The sequence below is a fragment of the Mesoplodon bidens genome (assembly GCF_964165515.1).
Source record: "Mesoplodon bidens genome assembly, chromosome: 20".
Taxonomy (NCBI): domain Eukaryota; kingdom Metazoa; phylum Chordata; class Mammalia; order Artiodactyla; family Ziphiidae; genus Mesoplodon; species Mesoplodon bidens.
Genome location: NC_138181.1, coordinates 24,158,251 through 24,177,303, shown reverse-complemented (window position 1 = coordinate 24,177,303; position 19,053 = coordinate 24,158,251). Strand labels below are relative to the sequence as shown.

The window sequence follows — 19,053 nt, the reverse complement described above, 5'->3', positions numbered from 1 at the left end:
CAAACAGCAGGCGCCCGCGGGAGAGGCCGCAGCACAGAGGGTGCGGGGATTGCGTCACGTGCGCGGCAAGGAGGCTCTGGGCAGCACTGCGGCCAGCCCGTCCCCGTCCACCTCCCCGAGGGCAGAGCCACGCCCGGCCCAGTTTCTCACCAGGGCTGGCATTTTTCAGTTGCAGCAGATTCAGCGTCTGTCTTCACACTGAGTACATACACCCCGAGGTCACGGGAAGAGTTTCCCAGGGGCGCCCTGGCTGGATGGCTTTATGGCACTGACTTCCGCACGTGGTCCTCCCTAAAACTGCCTCGCCTGCCTTAGAGATGCTCCTCCGTCCAGGTGTGAACCAGCCGTCCTTTCCCACCTCCCCTAACGAACTGCCCTTTTGCCACCTTACAGACGGCGAACACACCTTCAGCCTTATTATGGTGCGTTATTCGAGGGTGCCTGAGAGGGTACATGGTTTTAAAAATCAGTGGAGGGGCACACGTGCAAAAACGTTTGAAGACTGCAAATCAGGTTAATAATCTTCCTGGAACAATCTAAATCGCTGCTGGTGGGGAGCCGGCAGCAGTGTGACCTCAAAGGGACAGTGTCCTGAACCCGGGCAGTGCTGGAGAGAACTCAGTTCTCCAGCTGGGCTTCCAGCTCAGGGCAAGCTTTTGGAAGAGTTTGGACTCTTGCCTGAACATATTCATAATACGGTTTTTTCTTAAGAAGGGCCTTAACAGCTGGGAATCTTGGTGTTATTTTCTTCCTCACTGCTGCCGTCTGTGACTCAGAATTTAACTACTTGTGCTTTTTTTGCGTGGCTCATATGTTGCGGGAAATACGAGTGAACCCTCTGTTATCTGGCATATTTGAGGGAAGGGTATCTGAGAAATTAAACGTTGTTAACTGTTTTTATGTATTGCAAATGCGCAGTGCTTTCATAGACTTAAAGTTGAATCTGGGAGTTTAGAGTTGGAAGGGCACTTAGATAGACTTTAGTACACCTTCCCTGTTTTAAACGTGAAGAAATCAAGGCCCAAAGAAACACTTTAAACAAACAAAATCTATGGAACATTGTTTAATTTTCATTGATGAATTTATACGATTCCTCAAAAGGGCTTTATAGGTATGAACCCTGTGAACTTTGGAATGTCATATTTGTGATACGTAGTCAGAACGCTGAGTCCTAAAATTTTTTCATGCTTCATGTTAACTAAAAGATAAGCTCTCGAGATGAAATTGTTGTGATAATATTATAGAAGTGTTTACACACCTGCCTTAGTTTTGTAAAATATAGGTATCATTGGAATCCTGGATTATCTTCATTTTCAACCAAAGGGAAAACCCCTAACCTGATGCTCTAGAAGCATTCAGAAGTGCAGGGTCTCATATTTAAGTTCACACGCTTTACTCCCTTTGGGTTGGACTGTTGGTAGCAGGAGTTTGATCATTTCCATTTCAGACTTCTAGGACAGCTCTGTTTTATATTTTTACGGCAGTCTGCACCTGAAGTGTTTGGATGATGGAGTTCTAGTTGGGAAAGTGCTGGAGTTCGTTGTAGGAGTCTTTTCCTCCAGGGCACTCTTACTCAAGTGCTTCTCGGTGGCACATTTTGAATATCTTTGCTGGAAGAATAAATAAATCTTCTCTTATGTTTACTATGGTAACAGTCAATGATTTTCATTGATTAGGGTTTAAACTTTACTAATATAATACTCCTAACCAGATGCAGTGTCCTCTGTGACCCAAGAAGATAGAAAAGCCTTACTTAGAACCGTTCAGTAGAAAGAGTAAGCGTGGGCATTTATCTTGACTCAAGTCTTCCAGAAAATACTACAGTGAAGGAATCATTAACGAACTGCCTGCAAATACGATCACATGTAAAATGAGAGATTTTCTGTATTTTGTTTCTGTAACACAATTTATCTTGCAGTGTGTGAACTTAAGTCTCCCTCCATGAGTGACTTTCTTTGGGGACTGGAGAACTCTGGCTGGCTGAGGCATATTAAGGCCATCATGGATGCAGGAATCTTCATTGCAAAGGTATGCGAACGCAGAGAACATAAATTGTGGGGCAGGGCAGCCAGTGTGCTGACTTCAGAATGGAGATCTTGTTCCCTCGCGTGAGCTCCTCTATACGAAACGGGGTGATACCACATGGGGAGCTGGCTTTGCAGACCTCCATGAAGTAGGCCCTCTGAAGATGGGATTTTGTGAAAGAGAGGATGGTGTTCAGTGGACGGTGTATCATCAAGGCGATCAAGTGGTAAAATACTTTCAGAATGGCCTCTCTTCAATTAGGCTTGGTCCTGGGTGGAGGAAAGAATGTTCTATAGGAGGGTACATCCAAGTGTGAGTCACTTGAGTGACCGAGGCCTGAAACTTACACCTTAGCAAACAGCTCCCCCTTTTCAGTGATGGCAGAAGCAAGTCATGTTCCTGAACCTGGCAGGTAGATTCTGTTCTGCCAGAGGAAGATTTTGCTGAAACTTTCATATAAGCTGCTTTTGAATGCATTGTCTATTTTTTTTGCTCAGTGCGTTTTTTTTAAAAAATAAATTCCCCTCAGATTTACACCTAAAGACAACCGTTATCTTTTCTGATGACATGGTATGCTCCCCTTTATTAGATAATTCATTTATTTAACAAATATTTATTCAGTGCTGGGCACTTTTACTTGGCTCTTATCCTTTTATCTCTAATTTCATAGTTTTACAATTTATAATTTTTGTCTTTTCCTTTTTGAAAATGATTGCAGCCAGCAGCAGCTCCAGAATTTCATTTGGAAAGGCTTAAGGTGGAAACCCGGTGGGGAGGAAGAGAGGGTTGAGGGTGGGCTAGGAGACGTTCACACAGGAAGCCTGCTTGTATATGGTACAGAAGCCGGGCTCGTGGCCCTGGATATAAGGGAAGGGAAGGGACGCTTCCGTTACCGGCACCAAACCTCTCCTTGGCTCCGCCCTAACTACACGGGGGCGTGAACACTCAGTAAATGAAGGAACAGGTTTTGGTATTGATTTTTTGCCTGTAAATCTTTTTTTTATTCTTTCTGCGAGTACAAAGCCAAAGCTAATTCTGATGATTTTTCCTGTTGACAGCCATCCTTTGCCCATCCTGTTTTTCAGGCAGTTTCAGAGGAAGGGGCAAGTGTGCTTGTTCATTGTTCCGATGGCTGGGACAGGACTGCTCAGGTGTGCTCGGTGGCCAGCCTCCTGCTGGACCCTCACTACCGGACTCTGAAGGGCTTCATGGTGAGTGTGGCCGCCTGGCCACTGTCCCATGCACGCAGTGCCTGGACAGAAGGGACCTCTCTTCTGACAACTATTGGCAACTTTTCCCCCTCCTCATCAACATTATTTTTCTCTTAGTAGATCAGCATGATTAATTAAAGGGGAAAAGGTGAAATAGGCTTGGAATAAGAAGGTGAATTTCTGGGATTTTGGAACCAATTCAAATCAATGCTATTAAAGGTGAATCTGGGGGCAAATATAAAATATCTATTTAGCAGTTTGTAAAATAGTTTTATACCTCATTTGTATAAATATATTTCAAGTTTGATACATATTTTCAAGTTTGAGGTAACATGACTATAAAACAGAAAACACTTTCGAGAAAAAATATTTGGAGAAAAAACTTTCTATAGGAAAAAGTGTTTTCACTTACTGCTTTTATATTTTAAATTGTCTTCACAACTCTGGATGAGAATATTGAAAACTTTACAGTGTTTCTGCATTCTTTGCTGAAATAATGGGTACATCCTCTCCTAGATTTTGCACCTTTTAGATGTGCCTCAAAACTTGACATTTTGCTTCCAACTGCAGAATATTTGTTAGTTGCCTGGAAGGGTGAAGCTTTGGCTAAGCCAGAAGCAAAATCTTAGTGACTGCAGGGACTTCCTAGCAGCTGGGAGATTACCTGGTTCCTGCCTCTTGAACCATGATTTGGTAGAAAGTGCTTCAGAGGATCCTGAATCCATGCTTGGGATAGATGCTGAGCCAGGAAGCCTGATGGGATACCTCTACTGCTAGGTCTCCTTTGTCAAGTATTATCAGCTGACACTCTGGGGACGAGGGAGAAGTGGCAGGTTTCCACTCTTGGGCTTTTTCTTTCCTTTTGTTTTGAATGTGTCAGAGAACTTCCTATCACCTGTGACAGCACTGAGACTTCAGAGTGACATTCCTGCTTCAGACCCCTCCCCTAGACTGAGGTTAGGGGCTGGAGTCCTTCATTTCTGTCTGGAGAGTGGGGTGTGGGAGCCTCTCCCCTTCACCACCATTGGCTCTTTTTGATTCCTCCCCAATAAACTTAGGCGTTGTCAAGGCCAAACTTCAACCAATCCTTACTCTTTTTAAGGGAAAAGCTCTGGCTGTTTCAGAGCATTGGTGATATTGATGGTACTATCCTATAGTATTTGATTTAAAAGTTTTTTGGTTTTTTTAATCCAGACAAGTTGAGAGTATAAACTCATGTTACCCCTAACTCCAAAGCAGGGCTGAAACTTCTAATATGTTCCAGACCCTCATCATTCTAGAATTCTTCTAAAGTATACTGAAGATCACTGGAGAACATCCCTAGTTGTTTCTTGTAAAACGGCTAGTATTTGCTATTATATTGACAAGCAGCGTCGCCTGTTGGTTGAGAGTTGGGCTGGATGGGCTGTGGTGGTTTCTGGAGCTCGGTTACGAGGTGGCATCCACCGCTTGCCAGTAGCGTGATGTTCGGTGAGTATTTAACCTCTTTCAGTTTCCCCCTCTCTAAAATGAGAGTGATAATACCTACCCCACAATGAAATGAGGTCATACATGAAGCAGTATGAACAGTGCTCACTGAAAGCGCTCTGTGGGTGCTGGCATTACATTTTCATATGTCCACTCTTCTTTATTTTTCCTATGGAAGGCTTTCAACTTGGCCCTCTGACATGCATCTCTATAGGGGTGAACAGTAAGTGCTCGTTCATTTGCAGGTTACGGAGGAGAGTGACTTCTGCTCCAAGAACCTTTGAATTCAGAATCCTTCAGAATTATTGGTGCTGGTCTCTTATTTTCCTTCATTTGCTTCTCTCCATGATATTTATATTCTATCTTGTGTAGGTATTAATTGAAAAGGACTGGATTTCCTTTGGTCATAAGTTTAATCACAGGTAAGAAATATTTTTAAATCTGTTGTAGTGAATGTTCAGGATAAAAAAGATAATCTGTTTCTGAAGTTCTCAGTTAAGTGGGGGAAAATAGCCTTGTTTTCAGAGTTTCCTTGTGTATCTTATTCAGGAAGTTTAAATTTTGTTGAATATGTGTATCACAGATAAAGAAGTTCTAACTCGAGAACGGTTGGTATTTACTGAGCAGAACTAACTAATGTTCTTCCAGAAGAGTCAGAAGCTTGTTCATTAATCGACCTAGAAAGGATGGACTCTCCCTTCCTTCTGCACACATTTGATTTACTAAATGATTCCATTTTGGAAGCGCAGACATTCATTTTAAGCTGCACGTTGTGAAATGCCTGTGGAACAGTTTCTCTTTGATCTTCCACAAGGGGAGTTAAATTGGGCTTATCCTGCGGCATTTGTGTTCCAGGCATCCCTGGAGAGCTAATGTAGGACAGCGGCCCAGGCTTTGAGCCCAACAGATCCAGCCTCAAGTCCAGGCTGTGGCATTTGCTGTGTGGCCTTGGGCACCTGTCCTCTCTGAGCATTCGCCTCCCATCTGTTTAAAGGGGAGACCCTCCCTAATCCACGGGGTTATAGCAAGGCTTTTAAGACCGTGTATGTGAATAGCCCAGCTCCTTGCCTACTAGCCCATCTACTGGGCTTTCAATAAACAGAAGCTACTGGCCTCATTTGGTTAGTGTGGATGGTAATGTCTGACTGGTGTTCTGGTGTCTCTAATCCCTGAATGTTACGTGTTGTAGCTGGTATGGTCTCGTCTTTTAGAGGTAAAATTTAAATTTAGGCAGCATGCTGATAATAATTTAGAGATTTTGATATACATTTTTGTTTGAATGTTTTCCTAAAATAAATTCTGAATTTATGGAGCTGCCCATATTTATTTTTGTAAGTTTTTGCATTTAGCATTAGTTGAGCATTTATTATGTGGTTTTCTGGAATTCTATTTTTATAATTAATTATCTTTCCCAGAAAGCACAGTGATTCGATTTTACAAATGAGAAAATTAAAGCCCCCAAACAATTAAGTAACCTTACGATCAATTGTTATTTTCAGTTTTGGGGGTTCCACCGACTGTCTGATAGGCACTTAGGATCTCTGAGGTAGAGGATCTGTGGCAGAAAGAATATAGAAATGGCCGATAAATATGTGTCTTGTGAGGAAAGCACATATTGGGCAACCCCTTTTTAAAGCCACCAAAAGTGAGTGGGACTAAACCTTTTGAGAGGTTTCCAGGCAGTTTCTAAAGTTTCCACCCTGGAAAAAATGACTAAACCGATCCTTGCTCATTCCTGTTCCTCAAGTTGATTATCCAGGTCTGAGAAGATGAGGTTCTATATTGTTATTCTGTATTTGATGGCACCCAAATCACCCTTTTGGATTCTTTCTAAAATTCACATAATAGTGTAAAGGACGAGGCAGTCTTCGTTTAAAAATCAATACAAACGTGAGGGAGGAGATTCCTGATGTACTCTTGAGAACAATGATACGAGAGATATAAAGGTATGTGGGAATCTGTGGTCACGTGGAAATAAATTATTGACAAGTTTTAACACTGGTCTAGAAATGGAAATATCCCTAGAAACTTGGGGAACCAGTTTTTTTTTAAAGCTATCTCTCTTCCTCTTTTCTTCCCAACAAAACCAGGCAAAAATGAAAAACTCTGAAGTTGCTTAGGCATTTCTTCCCATTCTCCTCTGTCACTAATTAAAGTGGAAGATTTATTTCAGAAGTTCTGATGTACTTTGCACGTTTGAATGAAAGGTTGCTCTCTCCATGGAAAGACTCCTTGAATTCTGTCTCTAGCACTAACACTTTTCTTTTGTAATTGTAACGTCAACATGTCCCTTCTCTGCTCAGACCTTCACTACAAAGTTTCTCTTGACATTAGAATTTAAAAAGTTATGTTTTTCCACTTCTTCTGCATTCCAGGTTTATAAGATAAGATCTGTTTAGGAATTAGGGTTGCTTCTATGATTGTTTTTGCATTTATAGCGTTCGAGTTAAAAAACAAAACAAAAAAGAAACCCCAAAAAACCTTGCCATAATGTCTCTCATACTTTGTTTCACAGATATGGCAACCTAGACGGTGATCCCAAAGAAATCTCTCCAGTTATTGACCAGTTCATTGAGTGCGTCTGGCAGTTAATGGAACAATTTCCCTGTGCCTTTGAGTTTAATGAGAGGTTTTTGATTCATATTCAACACCACATCTATTCCTGCCAGTTTGGAAACTTCCTATGTAACAGCCAGAAGGAGAGACAAGAACTCAAGTAAGTGTTGCAGGGTTTAATTTTTATCGAAAGAGTTTGTGACTGAGAATTTCAGATGGCCTTCCACAGTTTTGAAGACTGTTTTAGCCACACATCTATACTGACAGAGTAAAGTTATTTTCTTTTTCCTGACGTCACTTTAACAGTTTAATGCCATCAGCTGACAAAGATAGGTACAAGTCCATTTTGCCGAGTTCCTGCCTAGTGTCCACAGACAGGTAGGTAGACTTCACGTACTGAAAATGGAAAGGAAGCTTCTTGGAGTCAGAGAAAGCAATTTTTTGCATTTAAAAGGAAAGAGTTAGACATCTTTGGCGTCTGTCATAAGAATTGCAAGTACAGTAGTCCCCCTTATCCATGGTTTCGATTTCCATAATTTCAGTTATCCAAGGTCAACTGTGGTCCGAAAATATTAAATGGGAAATTCCAGAAAAAAAAACGATTCGTAAGTTTTAAATTGTGGGCCATTCTGAGTAGCACAGTGAAACCTTGTGCCGCCCCTCTCCATCCTGCCCAGGATGGCCTGTTACTTACTTAGTAGCTGTCTCGGTTAACTGATTGACTGTCGAGGTTAACACAATGCTTGTGTTCAAGTAACCCCTATTTTACTTAATAATGGCCCCAAAGTTCAAGAGTAGTGATGCTGGCATTGTGGATATTCTTATTATGCCTAATTTATAAATGAAACTATCATAGGCGTGTATGTATAGGAAAACACGGTATACACAGGGTTCAGTACTGTCCACAGTTTCAGGCATCCACTGGGGGTCTTGGAACATATATCCCATGGATAAAGGTGGACTACTGTATAACTGGGAACGTAAATTAGAAACTCAGGTCAGTCTCTTATTCAGATTAAAACTGGATTGCTTTTATTGAGAGGGAAAAAGTAGATGAAATGTGGACTTTTTATAAAGTCAAAAACTTAACACAAAGTGACTTTAGAGCTGCAAATGAAAGAACATTTTTGAAATTTTGATAAAATAAAATGACTTTAAGTGTGGTATATAATATAATATCAGATTTAATTTTGGAAATGATCAGTTCAAATAAAATAGACTCTACTAGTTTATGGAGCCTGAATGGAAAGAAAATGACTTTTTCCAGTAGGTACTAGTTAATGTTTTCTCCAAGGAACTTTAATTCCTATAAGTTGTAATGATTTAAAAGTAGCAGAGTACATCCTTTAAGCTCACCTGTTTTCCTAGGTAGTTTTGTGATTTGTTGGGCCAGATTAGCAAAAGGGACAAATGTCATAGGAATTCAGTGAGGATTAAATGAGAGAAAATATGTGAAGCGTTTAAATAGTACCTGGCAAATAATAAAAATCCAACGACTATTTGGGGAAAAATTCCAAAAAAATTCTTGTGGTTTTATTTTACTCAGAGGGATCAAGCATCTTGCCGAGGCCAGTACGGACAGCAGAGGAGTCGAGACTGTTACAGAGCTCTCCTGCTGTACCGTGAAGACACAGATTGCAAATTTCCCTGCTAGAGAACAGGGACACCTGATGTTCAGATAACAGTTTTTGATCCCTTTCCAGCTTTAATATTACATGTCTACTATTTGTAAGAATGAAGATAAGCTGTATTCAGGCTTATTTTCTTTGTAACAGAATTCAAGAAAGAACATACTCTTTATGGGCTCACCTGTGGAAGAATCGGGGTGACTACCTGAACCCTCTATTTAGAGGTGATCCCAGTCAGACCCAGGGAACCCTCCATCTCCCCACGACGCCATGCAACTTCATGTACAAGTATGTAAACCTCTAGGACCTTCACAAGTATGGCTATGAACTTAAGATTCTGGCACTTTTTACCATTTGGAAGTTGAAGTGTATGAGCTTCAAGGCTTTTTTGGATGCAAACACACTGAAGGAAGATGCTTATCTCATCTGGCATTTTTGCCAGTGTCTCCTCTCTCTCTCTTTTTCCCCCTAAATGTGGAATTCTCTTTAGAAGTCAATATTTTGTAGTAATGATATCCTAAAAATGTAAGTTCCAGTCTATTTAAAAGTGAAGGAGGGAGGGAGGGAGGACCTTAGAAGTTAAATGTGGAATCACAGGTTTAGGTAGTGATCATGACACAGCTTACCTTCAGAAATACTGTGGCTTTGGTTCCCGACCACTGCCAGAGTGAATATCGCAATGAGTCACATCAATTTTTTAGTTTCCCAGTGCATGTAAAAGTTATGTTTACACTATACGGTAGTCTATTAAGTGTGCAACAACAGCATTACGTCTAAAAACAATGTAACCATGTTCTATACCTTAATTTAAAAACACTTTATGGCTAAAAAACGCTAACCATCACCTGAGCCTTCAGTGACTAGCAGTAGTAACATCGAAGATCACTGATCACCATAGCAAAGAAAATAATACTGAAAAGTCTTGAAATATTCTGAGAATTACCCAGATGTGACACAGAGACACAAAATGAGCAAATGCTGTTAGAGAAATTGTGCTGATAGACTTGCTTGGCACAAGGTTGCCACAAACCTCCAATTTGTAAAAAAACGCCATCTCCACAAAGCACAGTAAAGCAAAGTGCACCTGTATTCTCATTTGCATTCCAGTATGCTTTACTGTGTAGAATAAAAAAGGGAGGATTTATTGCAAATGTAAATTTTTGGTGGTAGTGATAAGAACAAGCGAAAACCCTCAAATTTAAAAGACTCCCTTTGTGGCTGAAAGATGCTGCATGTTAATACAAACACTCATTTTTTTTTTTTTTTTTTTTTTTTCTTTTTGCGGTATGCGGGCCTCTCACTGTTGTGGCCTCTCCCGTTGCGGAGCACAGGCTCCGGATGCGCAGGCCCAGCGGCCATGGCTCACGGGCCCAGCCGCTCCGCGGCATATGGGATCCTCCCAGACCGGGGCACGAACCCGTATCCCCTGCATCGGCAGGCGGACTCTCAACCACTGCGCCACCAGGGAGGCCCCAAACACTCATTTTTCAAGCTGACTTCCAAACTAAGAGCCATTTTCTTAAGCCCAAAAAAGAAAGAAGATGTTAACATGTACTACCTTCACAGTCTGTTTTAGAAAAATATGTTATGTGCCTACTAACTCAGTACCAATACAAGTAGACTTCATGAATTTATTCTCCCCAAAAGAAGTCTACTGATTCAAGAAAATGAAAACATCAACATGAAATTATTGCCTTAAGTTAAAGTGGCTTTTTTGAGCCTGTGCTTTGCATTTGGTTATTATTAGGACGGTGGGACTGTGGTTTGAAAGATCCCTTAGAAGACTTGAGGATGTGGATGTACAGACTGTGACCTGGTGTTTCATGAAGCGTTGCTGTCCTCTCTAGATTTTGGAGTGGAATGTATAACCGCTTTGAAAAGGGACTGCAGCCCCGACAGTCGGTCACAGATTACCTGATGGCTGTGAAGGAGGAAACCCAGCAGCTGGAGGAAGAACTCGAGGCCCTAGAAGAAGTAAGACACACTTGCTCTTGTTAACCTTATTTTGTGACGATCACTGCTCTGGGAAAGCCTCTCATGACTCAGGATGTGTGAAATGTAGCAACAGAGCCATTTCACATTTTTAGCCAGTGGGTAACAAGAAACACAGCCCCCACTAGGGGAGCACTTACCTAGGCACTTAATACGTTTCAGACATCTGGCTTGGCTCACTTCCTTGGTTTGCTTCGGGGATGATGAAAATATTAGGGAACTAGATGGTAGTGAATGGTTGTGTACCCTTGTGAATATACTAAAAACCACTGAACTGTACACTTTAAGAGGGTGAGCTACTTATATCTTAATTTAAAAAATTAGATAATGAACACCTCACTCCTCATTTTAAAAAATGTATTTTGAGTTCACAGGATGAAAATCTTTATGTAAAACCAGATAGATGCAGAAAGAAGGATGCCAGGTACTCTACCTATGCTACGTTTTCTGCATTTTATAGAAAACCTGTGCTAAGGCAGTGCCATCCTTAGATTAGAGATGAAGAAAAGCAAGCCTCACAGAATCTAATTATTTTGTCCAAAGTCATGAAGTCTAGTTTTCAACCCAAGTCCGTCTAAATCCCATGTTCTTAACATTATACCCAGCTGGAAGGTAATGAATACCTTTAGGCATGCATATACAAAAAAGACACATGATTTATGATCGTTCCCTGAAATTGTTGTTTCTTTTTTAGAGGCTGGAAAAAATTCAGAAAGTCCAGTTAAATCGCACTCAAGTGAAGAGTAAGCAAAGTGAACCCAGCAAACACTCAGGGTTTTCTACCTCAGACAACAGCACGGCCAACACTCCCCAGGATTACAGCGGGAATATGAAATCATTTCCATCCAGGAGCCCTTCACAGGGCGATGAAGATTCTGCTTTGATTCTAACCCAAGACAATCTGAAAAGCTCAGACCCAGATCTGTCAGCCAACAGTGACCAAGAGTCCGGGGTGGAGGATCTGAGCTGCCGCTCCCCCAGCGGTGGGGAGTGCGTGCCGAGCGAGGACAGCGGCAAGGACCGGGATTCTGACGAGGCCGTGTTCCTCACGGCCTGAAGGTCCCCCGTGGGGTTCCCAAGTAAAGGACACACAGAAACACGTTCCAGAAATAAGGGAACAGTGCAATTTCACATGACAAAGTAGCCCAACAAATGATACAGGTCCTTGAGAATTATCAAATGTAGCAGTAAAAAGAAAAAAGCCCAACGTGTAGTTCCTTCAGGTGTTGAAGAACAGGAAGTAGCCATTTCTTTTATCAAACAAGTATAAGGAAAATGATTCCCCATTTTGAAAATCATTCTAGACTGTGGAAGAAGTTTTATTCACTACAGAGCAATGACCTCTACCAGCACCTGAGGTTATCAATTCAAATCTTCCTTGATAGCCTGCGGCTGGTCAGAAAGTGCCCTGACCTCTTCACACTTACCACTTCGGCCTTTCCCCTTATTTCACTTCCAGATGCGTATTTTGTTTCCTAAAATATTTTGTTACCTTCCTTCCTGACTCTCAGTATTTCTAATAATGGAACACGTTATGGTTAATAGACATACTTCTGTAACTGATGAGCTCTGTAACTGCACTTAAGCTTATCTTTCAGGTTTATTGTTCACTTTAACTTTCTCTTAGGTAATATATTTTAAATCATTACAATAATTTCGTTGCCTTTTCCTGGAATTTCATATTGCTCCTTATTTAAAAAACGCTAAGACTTACAACACACTTTTCTCTAACACCAATGTACCACCTAATAAAGTAGAAACAACATTTACTCTCTGGTTCTTAAATATGAATTTGGATCATATTAACTTTTTTAATAACAACCTTTTATTACTACTCCAGAGACTACATCACCAGGACAGGGTGGGTCAACCACCAGCCTGATCCCTGAAGTATGACTGTATAAAGTCACAGGGCACCATTTCAATGAGAAGATGTCACATTAAGAGCCAGAGAATTTGGTTTTCATGTCTGTTTACCACGTGGAGTAAGTTCTGTCATTTGTTACCTTAGGAACCGTGTGACTGGTTAGTATTGTTTGATTGACGTTCTGCCTGAAGAGCCCACACAGCTATCTCAGCCAGCAGCCCCATTCATCGACAGAGTCCGGTTGGTCGGTGGTGCAGTCTGACCAGAGAATGCGACAGGGCGCAGGTTTGCCTGGCTTGGGCTCCCGAGGGGACGTGCTGCTGGCCCTGGAGTCCAGTCTGCCCACGCCCAGGCAGAAGAGCTGAGCCATGGCGCCCCTGCTGCAGACTGTGGCTCCTGGCCCCTACTGACCAGAAAGCCTGTTCAGGAAGATTTGGGAGCTGCCTGAAATGGGCCTTCTCAGTCCTCCCCCGGCAGGAGACAGAGAGCCCCACCCGATAGGGAGGGGTGGCGAGAACACCTGGAAGCTGCATACCCCAGCAGCACTTGAGCTGAGAAGCGGGTGGGCAGAGCTGACTGCCCTGAGAGCAAAGCCAGTGGCCCTGTTTGGCCAGGGAACCTGGAGCACAGGTTGACTTGAGACTGCGAACAAACAGTTAGTGACCTTCGAGCTGCTTCTCCCATGGTGCCTGAGCAGGGAAACTCATCTGTAGCCCCACTTATTGCTGAAAACACATCAGCCTGCCTGACCAGGGAGCTTTACCAGAACACACGGGAAACTGCATAACCCATCCAACAGCCCCGTTTACAGTGGCAGTTGAACAGAGAGCACAGCCTGTGACTTTCCCTGTCTGCAGAGCAAGACTGGTGGCCTGCACCTTCAGTGCACACTCCTGCCTGATTCAGGTCCCCAAACAATGAGCTGTGCAGGCCTTGTGTCCCATCCTGCTGCACCACCAGGGCAGGGAAGCTAATTTCATAGCCCCACCTAATGCTGAGTATAGTATCCAGTCCCAACTGTCTAGTAACATCACAGAATCCAAGCAACCATGAAGCCCATCCTACAGCCTCACTTGGGTGGGAGGGGAACCAAGCCAGCAGTCCTACCAGGCTATCTCAGCCAATGACCCTTGCCTCCCCCTCAGTGCTCAAACAGATGCCTTGCCCAAAAATAGACCACCTAAGTACATAAAGCAAAAACTAGCAGAGCTAAAAGGAGAAATAAAAGCAATAAAATAATAGTTGGGGACTTTAATACCCCACTCTAGACAATGGATAGATCATCCAGGGAGAGAATCAATATGGAAACAGCAAATTTGAACCACACTATATACCAAATGTACTAACAGACATTTTGTTATCAACAGCAGAATACACATTCTTCTCAAGTGGACATGAACTTTTTTTTTTTTTTTTTTTTTTTGTGGTACGTGAGCCTCTCACTGTTGTGGCCTCTCCCGTTGCAGAGCACAGGCTCTGGACGCGCAGGCTCAGTGGCCATGGCTCAGTGGCCATGGCTCACGGGCCCAGCCGCTCCGCGGCATGTGGGATCTTCCCGGACTGGGGCACGAACCCGTGTCCCCTGTATCAGCAGGCGGACTCTCAACCACTGCACCACCAGGGAAACCCGAACATTTTCTAGGATACACCATATATTATTAGGCCACAGAACAAGCCAGTAAATTCAAGAAGATTGAAATCATACCAGGTATCTTCTCTGACCACAATGGTATGAAACTAGAAATCAATAAGAGGAAAACTGGAAAAGTCACAAACATACAGAATGAAAACTTGTGAACAACCAATGGATCAAAGAAGAAATTAAAGGGGATATAAAGAGTATCTTGAGACAAACGAAAATGGAAACAACAAAAACTTACAGGATGCATCAAAAGCAATTCTAAGAGGGAAGTTCACAGCAATAAATGCCTACATTAAGAAGCAAGAAAGATCCCATATAAACGTCCTAACTCTATGCCTTAGGGAACTAGAAAAAGAAGAGCTGAGCCTAAAGTTAGCAGAAGGAAATAGCAAAGATTAGAGCAGAAATGAATGAAATAGAGAATAGGAAAACAACAGAAAAGATTAACCAAACTAAGACTTGGTTCTTTGAAAAGGTAAACCAAGGAAAAAAGAAAGGACCCAAATCAACAAGATTGTAAATGAAAAAGGAGACATTACAACTGATAGCACAGAAATAAAGAATTGTAAGAGACTACTATGAAAAACTATATGCCAACAAACTGGACACCCTAGAAGAAATGCAAAATTCTTAGAAACATACTATCAAGAGTGAATCAGGACAAAATAGAAAGTCTGAATAGACGAATTACTAGTAAAGAGATTGAATTAGTAATCAAACATCTCTCATGGAGGAAAAGCCCAGGACCAGAGGGCTTCAACTGGTGAATTTCACAAAACATCTTAAGAAAAATTAATGCCAATCTTTCCCAAAAAATTGAAGAGGAGGGAACACTCCCAAAACTCATTTTATGAGGCCAGCATCACTGATAGCAAAGCTGGAAAAGAACATTACCAAAAAAGGAAACTACAGACCAATGTCCCTGATGAATAGAGATGTAAAAATTTGCAATAAAATACTAGCAAATTGAAAGCAGCAGCACATTAAAAGGATCATTCACCATGATCAACTAGGATTTATACCTGGCATGCAAGGATGGTTCAACATACACAAATCAATGTGATAAATCATTAATCAAATGAAGGAAAAAAATATCATCTGATTAGATGCAGAAAAAGCATTTGACAAAGTTCAACATTCATTCATGATAAAAATTCTCAACAAAGAGTATAGGTATATAGGTATAGTATTAGGTATACAAGGAATATACTTCAACATAATAAAGGCCAAAAGGGATAAGCCCACAGCTAATATCATACTGCTGAAAGGCTGAAAGCTTTTCCACTAATGTCAGGAACAAGATAAGGGTGCCCACTCTGACCACTTCTACTCAACAAAGTGGACCACAAAGTAGACCAAAGTAGAAGGAAAAGAAACAAAAGGTATCAGAATTGGAAAGGAAGAAGTAAAACTGTCTCTGTATGTAGATGACATGTTTTTATACATAGAAAATTCTAAAGACTACACGAAAAAAATCTGTTAGATCTAATCAACAAATTCAGTAAAGTTGTAGGATACAAAAGTAACATAAAAAGTCAATGGCATTGCTGTATACTAACAAATTATCTGAAAAAGAAATAAAATCCCATTTACAAGAGCATCAAAAACAATAAAATACTTAGGAATAAACCTAACCAAGGAGGTGAAACATCTCTACTCTGAAAACTACAAGACACTGATGAAAGAAATCAAAGAAGACACAAATAAATGGAAAGGCATCCTGTGTTCTTGGATTGGAAGAATATTGTTAAAATGATCATACTACCAAAAGCCATTTATACATTCAGTGCAATTCCCATCAAGATTCCAGTGGCATTTTTTAAAGTAGTAAAAACAATCCTAAAATTTATATGGAACCACAAAAGACAAGGAATAACCAAAGCAATACTGAGAAAGGAGAACAAAGCGGGAGGCATCACACTTCCCGATTTCAAGCTATCCTGTAAAGCTATAGTAATCGAAACAGTATGGTACTGGTATAAAAACAAATAGATCAATGGAACAAAATTATGAGCCCAGAAATGAACCCAAGCATATATGGTCAACTAATATTTGACAAGGGAACCAAGAATACTCAGTGGAGAAAAGATGGTCTCTTCCATAAATGGTGCTGCAAAAATTGGATAGTCATATGTAAAAGAATGAAACGACCACTATCTTATACCACTCCCCAAAATGAACTCAAAATGATTAAGACCTAAATGTACAACCTGAAACCATGAAACTCCTAGAAGAAAACAGAAAAAAGGCTCACTGGCATGTGTCCTGGCAGTGATTTTTGGATATGACATCTAAAGCACAAGCAACAAAATAAAAAATAAGTAGAACTACATCACGCTAAAAAGCTTCTGCACAGCCAAAGAATAATCGACAAAGTGAAAAGATAACCTATGGAATGGAAAAACATTTGCAAACCATATATCTGACAAGGGGTTAATACTCAAACTATATAAAGAACTCATACAATTCTACAGCAAAAAAAAAAAAAAAATTCCAATTAAAAAATGGGTAAAAGACTTGAGTAGACATTTTTCTCAAAGAAGATATATAAAAGGGTCAACAGGTATATGGAAAGACACTCAGCATCACTGGTCATTAGGGAAATGCAAATCAAAACCAGGCCATAATGAGATATCACCTCACATCTGGTAGGATGGCCAACATCAAAAAGACAAGCAATACGAAATGCTGGTGATAATGTGAATTTAAGAGAACTCTTGTATACTGTTAATGGGACCATAAACTGGTACAGCTACTATGGAAAACAGTATGGAGGACCCTCAAAAACTTAAAAATAGAACTACCATATGATCCAGAAATTCTACTTGTGGGAATACAAAGGAAATGAAAACACTAATTCGAAAAGGTAATCTGTACCCCTTCATGTTCATAGCAGCATTATTTAAGATAGCCAAGACATAGAAACAACCTAACTGTCCACCAGCAGATGAATGAACAAAGAAGCACACACACCATGGAATAGTATTCAGACATAAAAAATGAGGAAATTCTGCCTTTTGCGACAATGTGAATGGACCTTGAGGGCATTATGCTAAGTCAGAGGAAAACAAATACTGTATGATTTCACTTACATGTGTAATTTAAAACAAACAAACAAACCAAAGAGAAAAAGAGATCAGATTTGTGGTTAACCTGAGGTGGAGGTGGGGTTGGGGAATTGGAGGAAGGTGGTCAAAAGGTACAAACTTTCTGTAGCAGGGAATACCTTGTTAATGATACTTAGGATAAGTTGTAATAGCTTTTGCATTTTTATAACATAACTCACTTCATACCACTCTTGTAGTTGATTATCAACTCTTAGAAACTTCTTTGCCTCATGTTGAGGATGAGACTTTAATTTCTTCCATTTGGCAGTATACATCTACAAAAATAAATAACAAATTTTAAAAAATGACACAGTAACTATACCAAACAGAATTATGCATTTATTTTGAAAAGCAAATACTATAAATCTTCGATATTTTAAAATTTAGTTCTTTGATGTTTCAAATCAGATACAAAATTTTTTTTCAGCCCCACACCAAATATTTTACAAAACATAATTTAAGCATATGTTCATTTAGACTACTTATAAGTTAACTGAACACTGAAATTTATTAAAAAAAGGTTACCTTTATTGCTTATTAAAACTTTATTGTGCTGGACAGAGCCTTAAAAGAGCATGGCCAATCCAACAAGGCTAAAATCTCTAACAGTATATTCTCATTTTAAATCAAACATCAATCAAGGAAGTGTTTTATTTAGAGCAGTTGGTTTAAACCAATGTAAAACTGACTCAAGACAGATTACTTCCCAACTAGTAATATTCAGAGCTCAAGTGATTTATTATTTAGTGATTTTCTGGAAAATTTAATAATATGGAGTAGGTAAGCATTTTGATCATGACTCAGCAATCAACAAAGAAACTTTTTTAGAATAAAGGAAGGTGAAGAGAAGGGAAAACCTGGTGTAGGTTTTTATTCTTTAAGAGCACATGATTAGTTTACTTTCTTTCCCTAAAAATGAATCTGAGCTGTCCTTCAATTGAAGCACATATGAATTATGATCAGACTGACCTGTCAATCTCTATTTCAATATAAATTTCCTAGTCTAGAATTATTCCTAGAAAATCTTCCAACTTTGAAACATTATGTTTAGCATGTATCACATTTATTTAGAAAAAGTTTCTTCTATTTTTGAGATGTTAGCCTTTATATTTCTACCCATGACAAACCCCTACTCTGAATAACCTAATAACTCCTAAGCTTTTCTCTACTATTGTGACTTCCATCTAGTCTTCTATTATGTGTTAAAGTAAAATCAGAATCTCTGCTTTGGCAGGCTTTTTTTTCTTCCTCTGGCACTGTTTCTCCAATATAGCCAATTTTAAGAAGAAAATAATATATCCATAAGATTAAAGAAAAGTCACTAAAATTTTTATTGTAGTAACAGAACCAAAATTCATACATATTCAAATGCAGACTATTGTCCATCCTGGATGACTTATATGACCTATTATCTGAACTGATTTGTCGGTTAAATGTAGGTAATGATGATCAGACTCCTCTTATTAATGACTGGGTTGTAAGGAGGTTATCTAAAAAATTAATTTTAAAAGGAGAAACCAAGGTATGTTAACTGGTACATAATGAAACTGGGATAGTT

At 40.2% G+C, this 19,053-nt stretch overlaps 1 protein-coding gene across 4 annotated transcripts in view; it reads left to right on the top strand.

Moving 5' to 3' along the window:
- The window catches only part of MTMR7 (myotubularin related protein 7), a 103,271-nt gene extending 89,284 nt beyond the window's left edge, over positions 1-13,987 (top strand). For 3 of the 4 annotated variants that reach the window (XM_081220713.1, XM_081220714.1, XM_081220715.1), the window contains 7 exons: positions 1,919-2,028; positions 3,111-3,236; positions 5,076-5,125; positions 7,219-7,419; positions 9,035-9,175; positions 10,735-10,861; positions 11,574-13,987. In XM_081220713.1, coding sequence (XP_081076839.1) covers positions 1,919-2,028; positions 3,111-3,236; positions 5,076-5,125; positions 7,219-7,419; positions 9,035-9,175; positions 10,735-10,861; positions 11,574-11,936 — 1,118 coding nt within the window. In that variant the 3' untranslated portion in view covers positions 11,937-13,987. Of the gene's footprint in view, positions 1-1,918; positions 2,029-3,110; positions 3,237-5,075; positions 5,126-7,218; positions 7,420-9,034; positions 9,176-10,734; positions 11,343-11,573 lie in introns of those variants that run through there. The other variant, XM_081220716.1, reaches the window with a different exon arrangement.
- Positions 13,988-19,053: the final 5,066 nt, after the last annotated feature.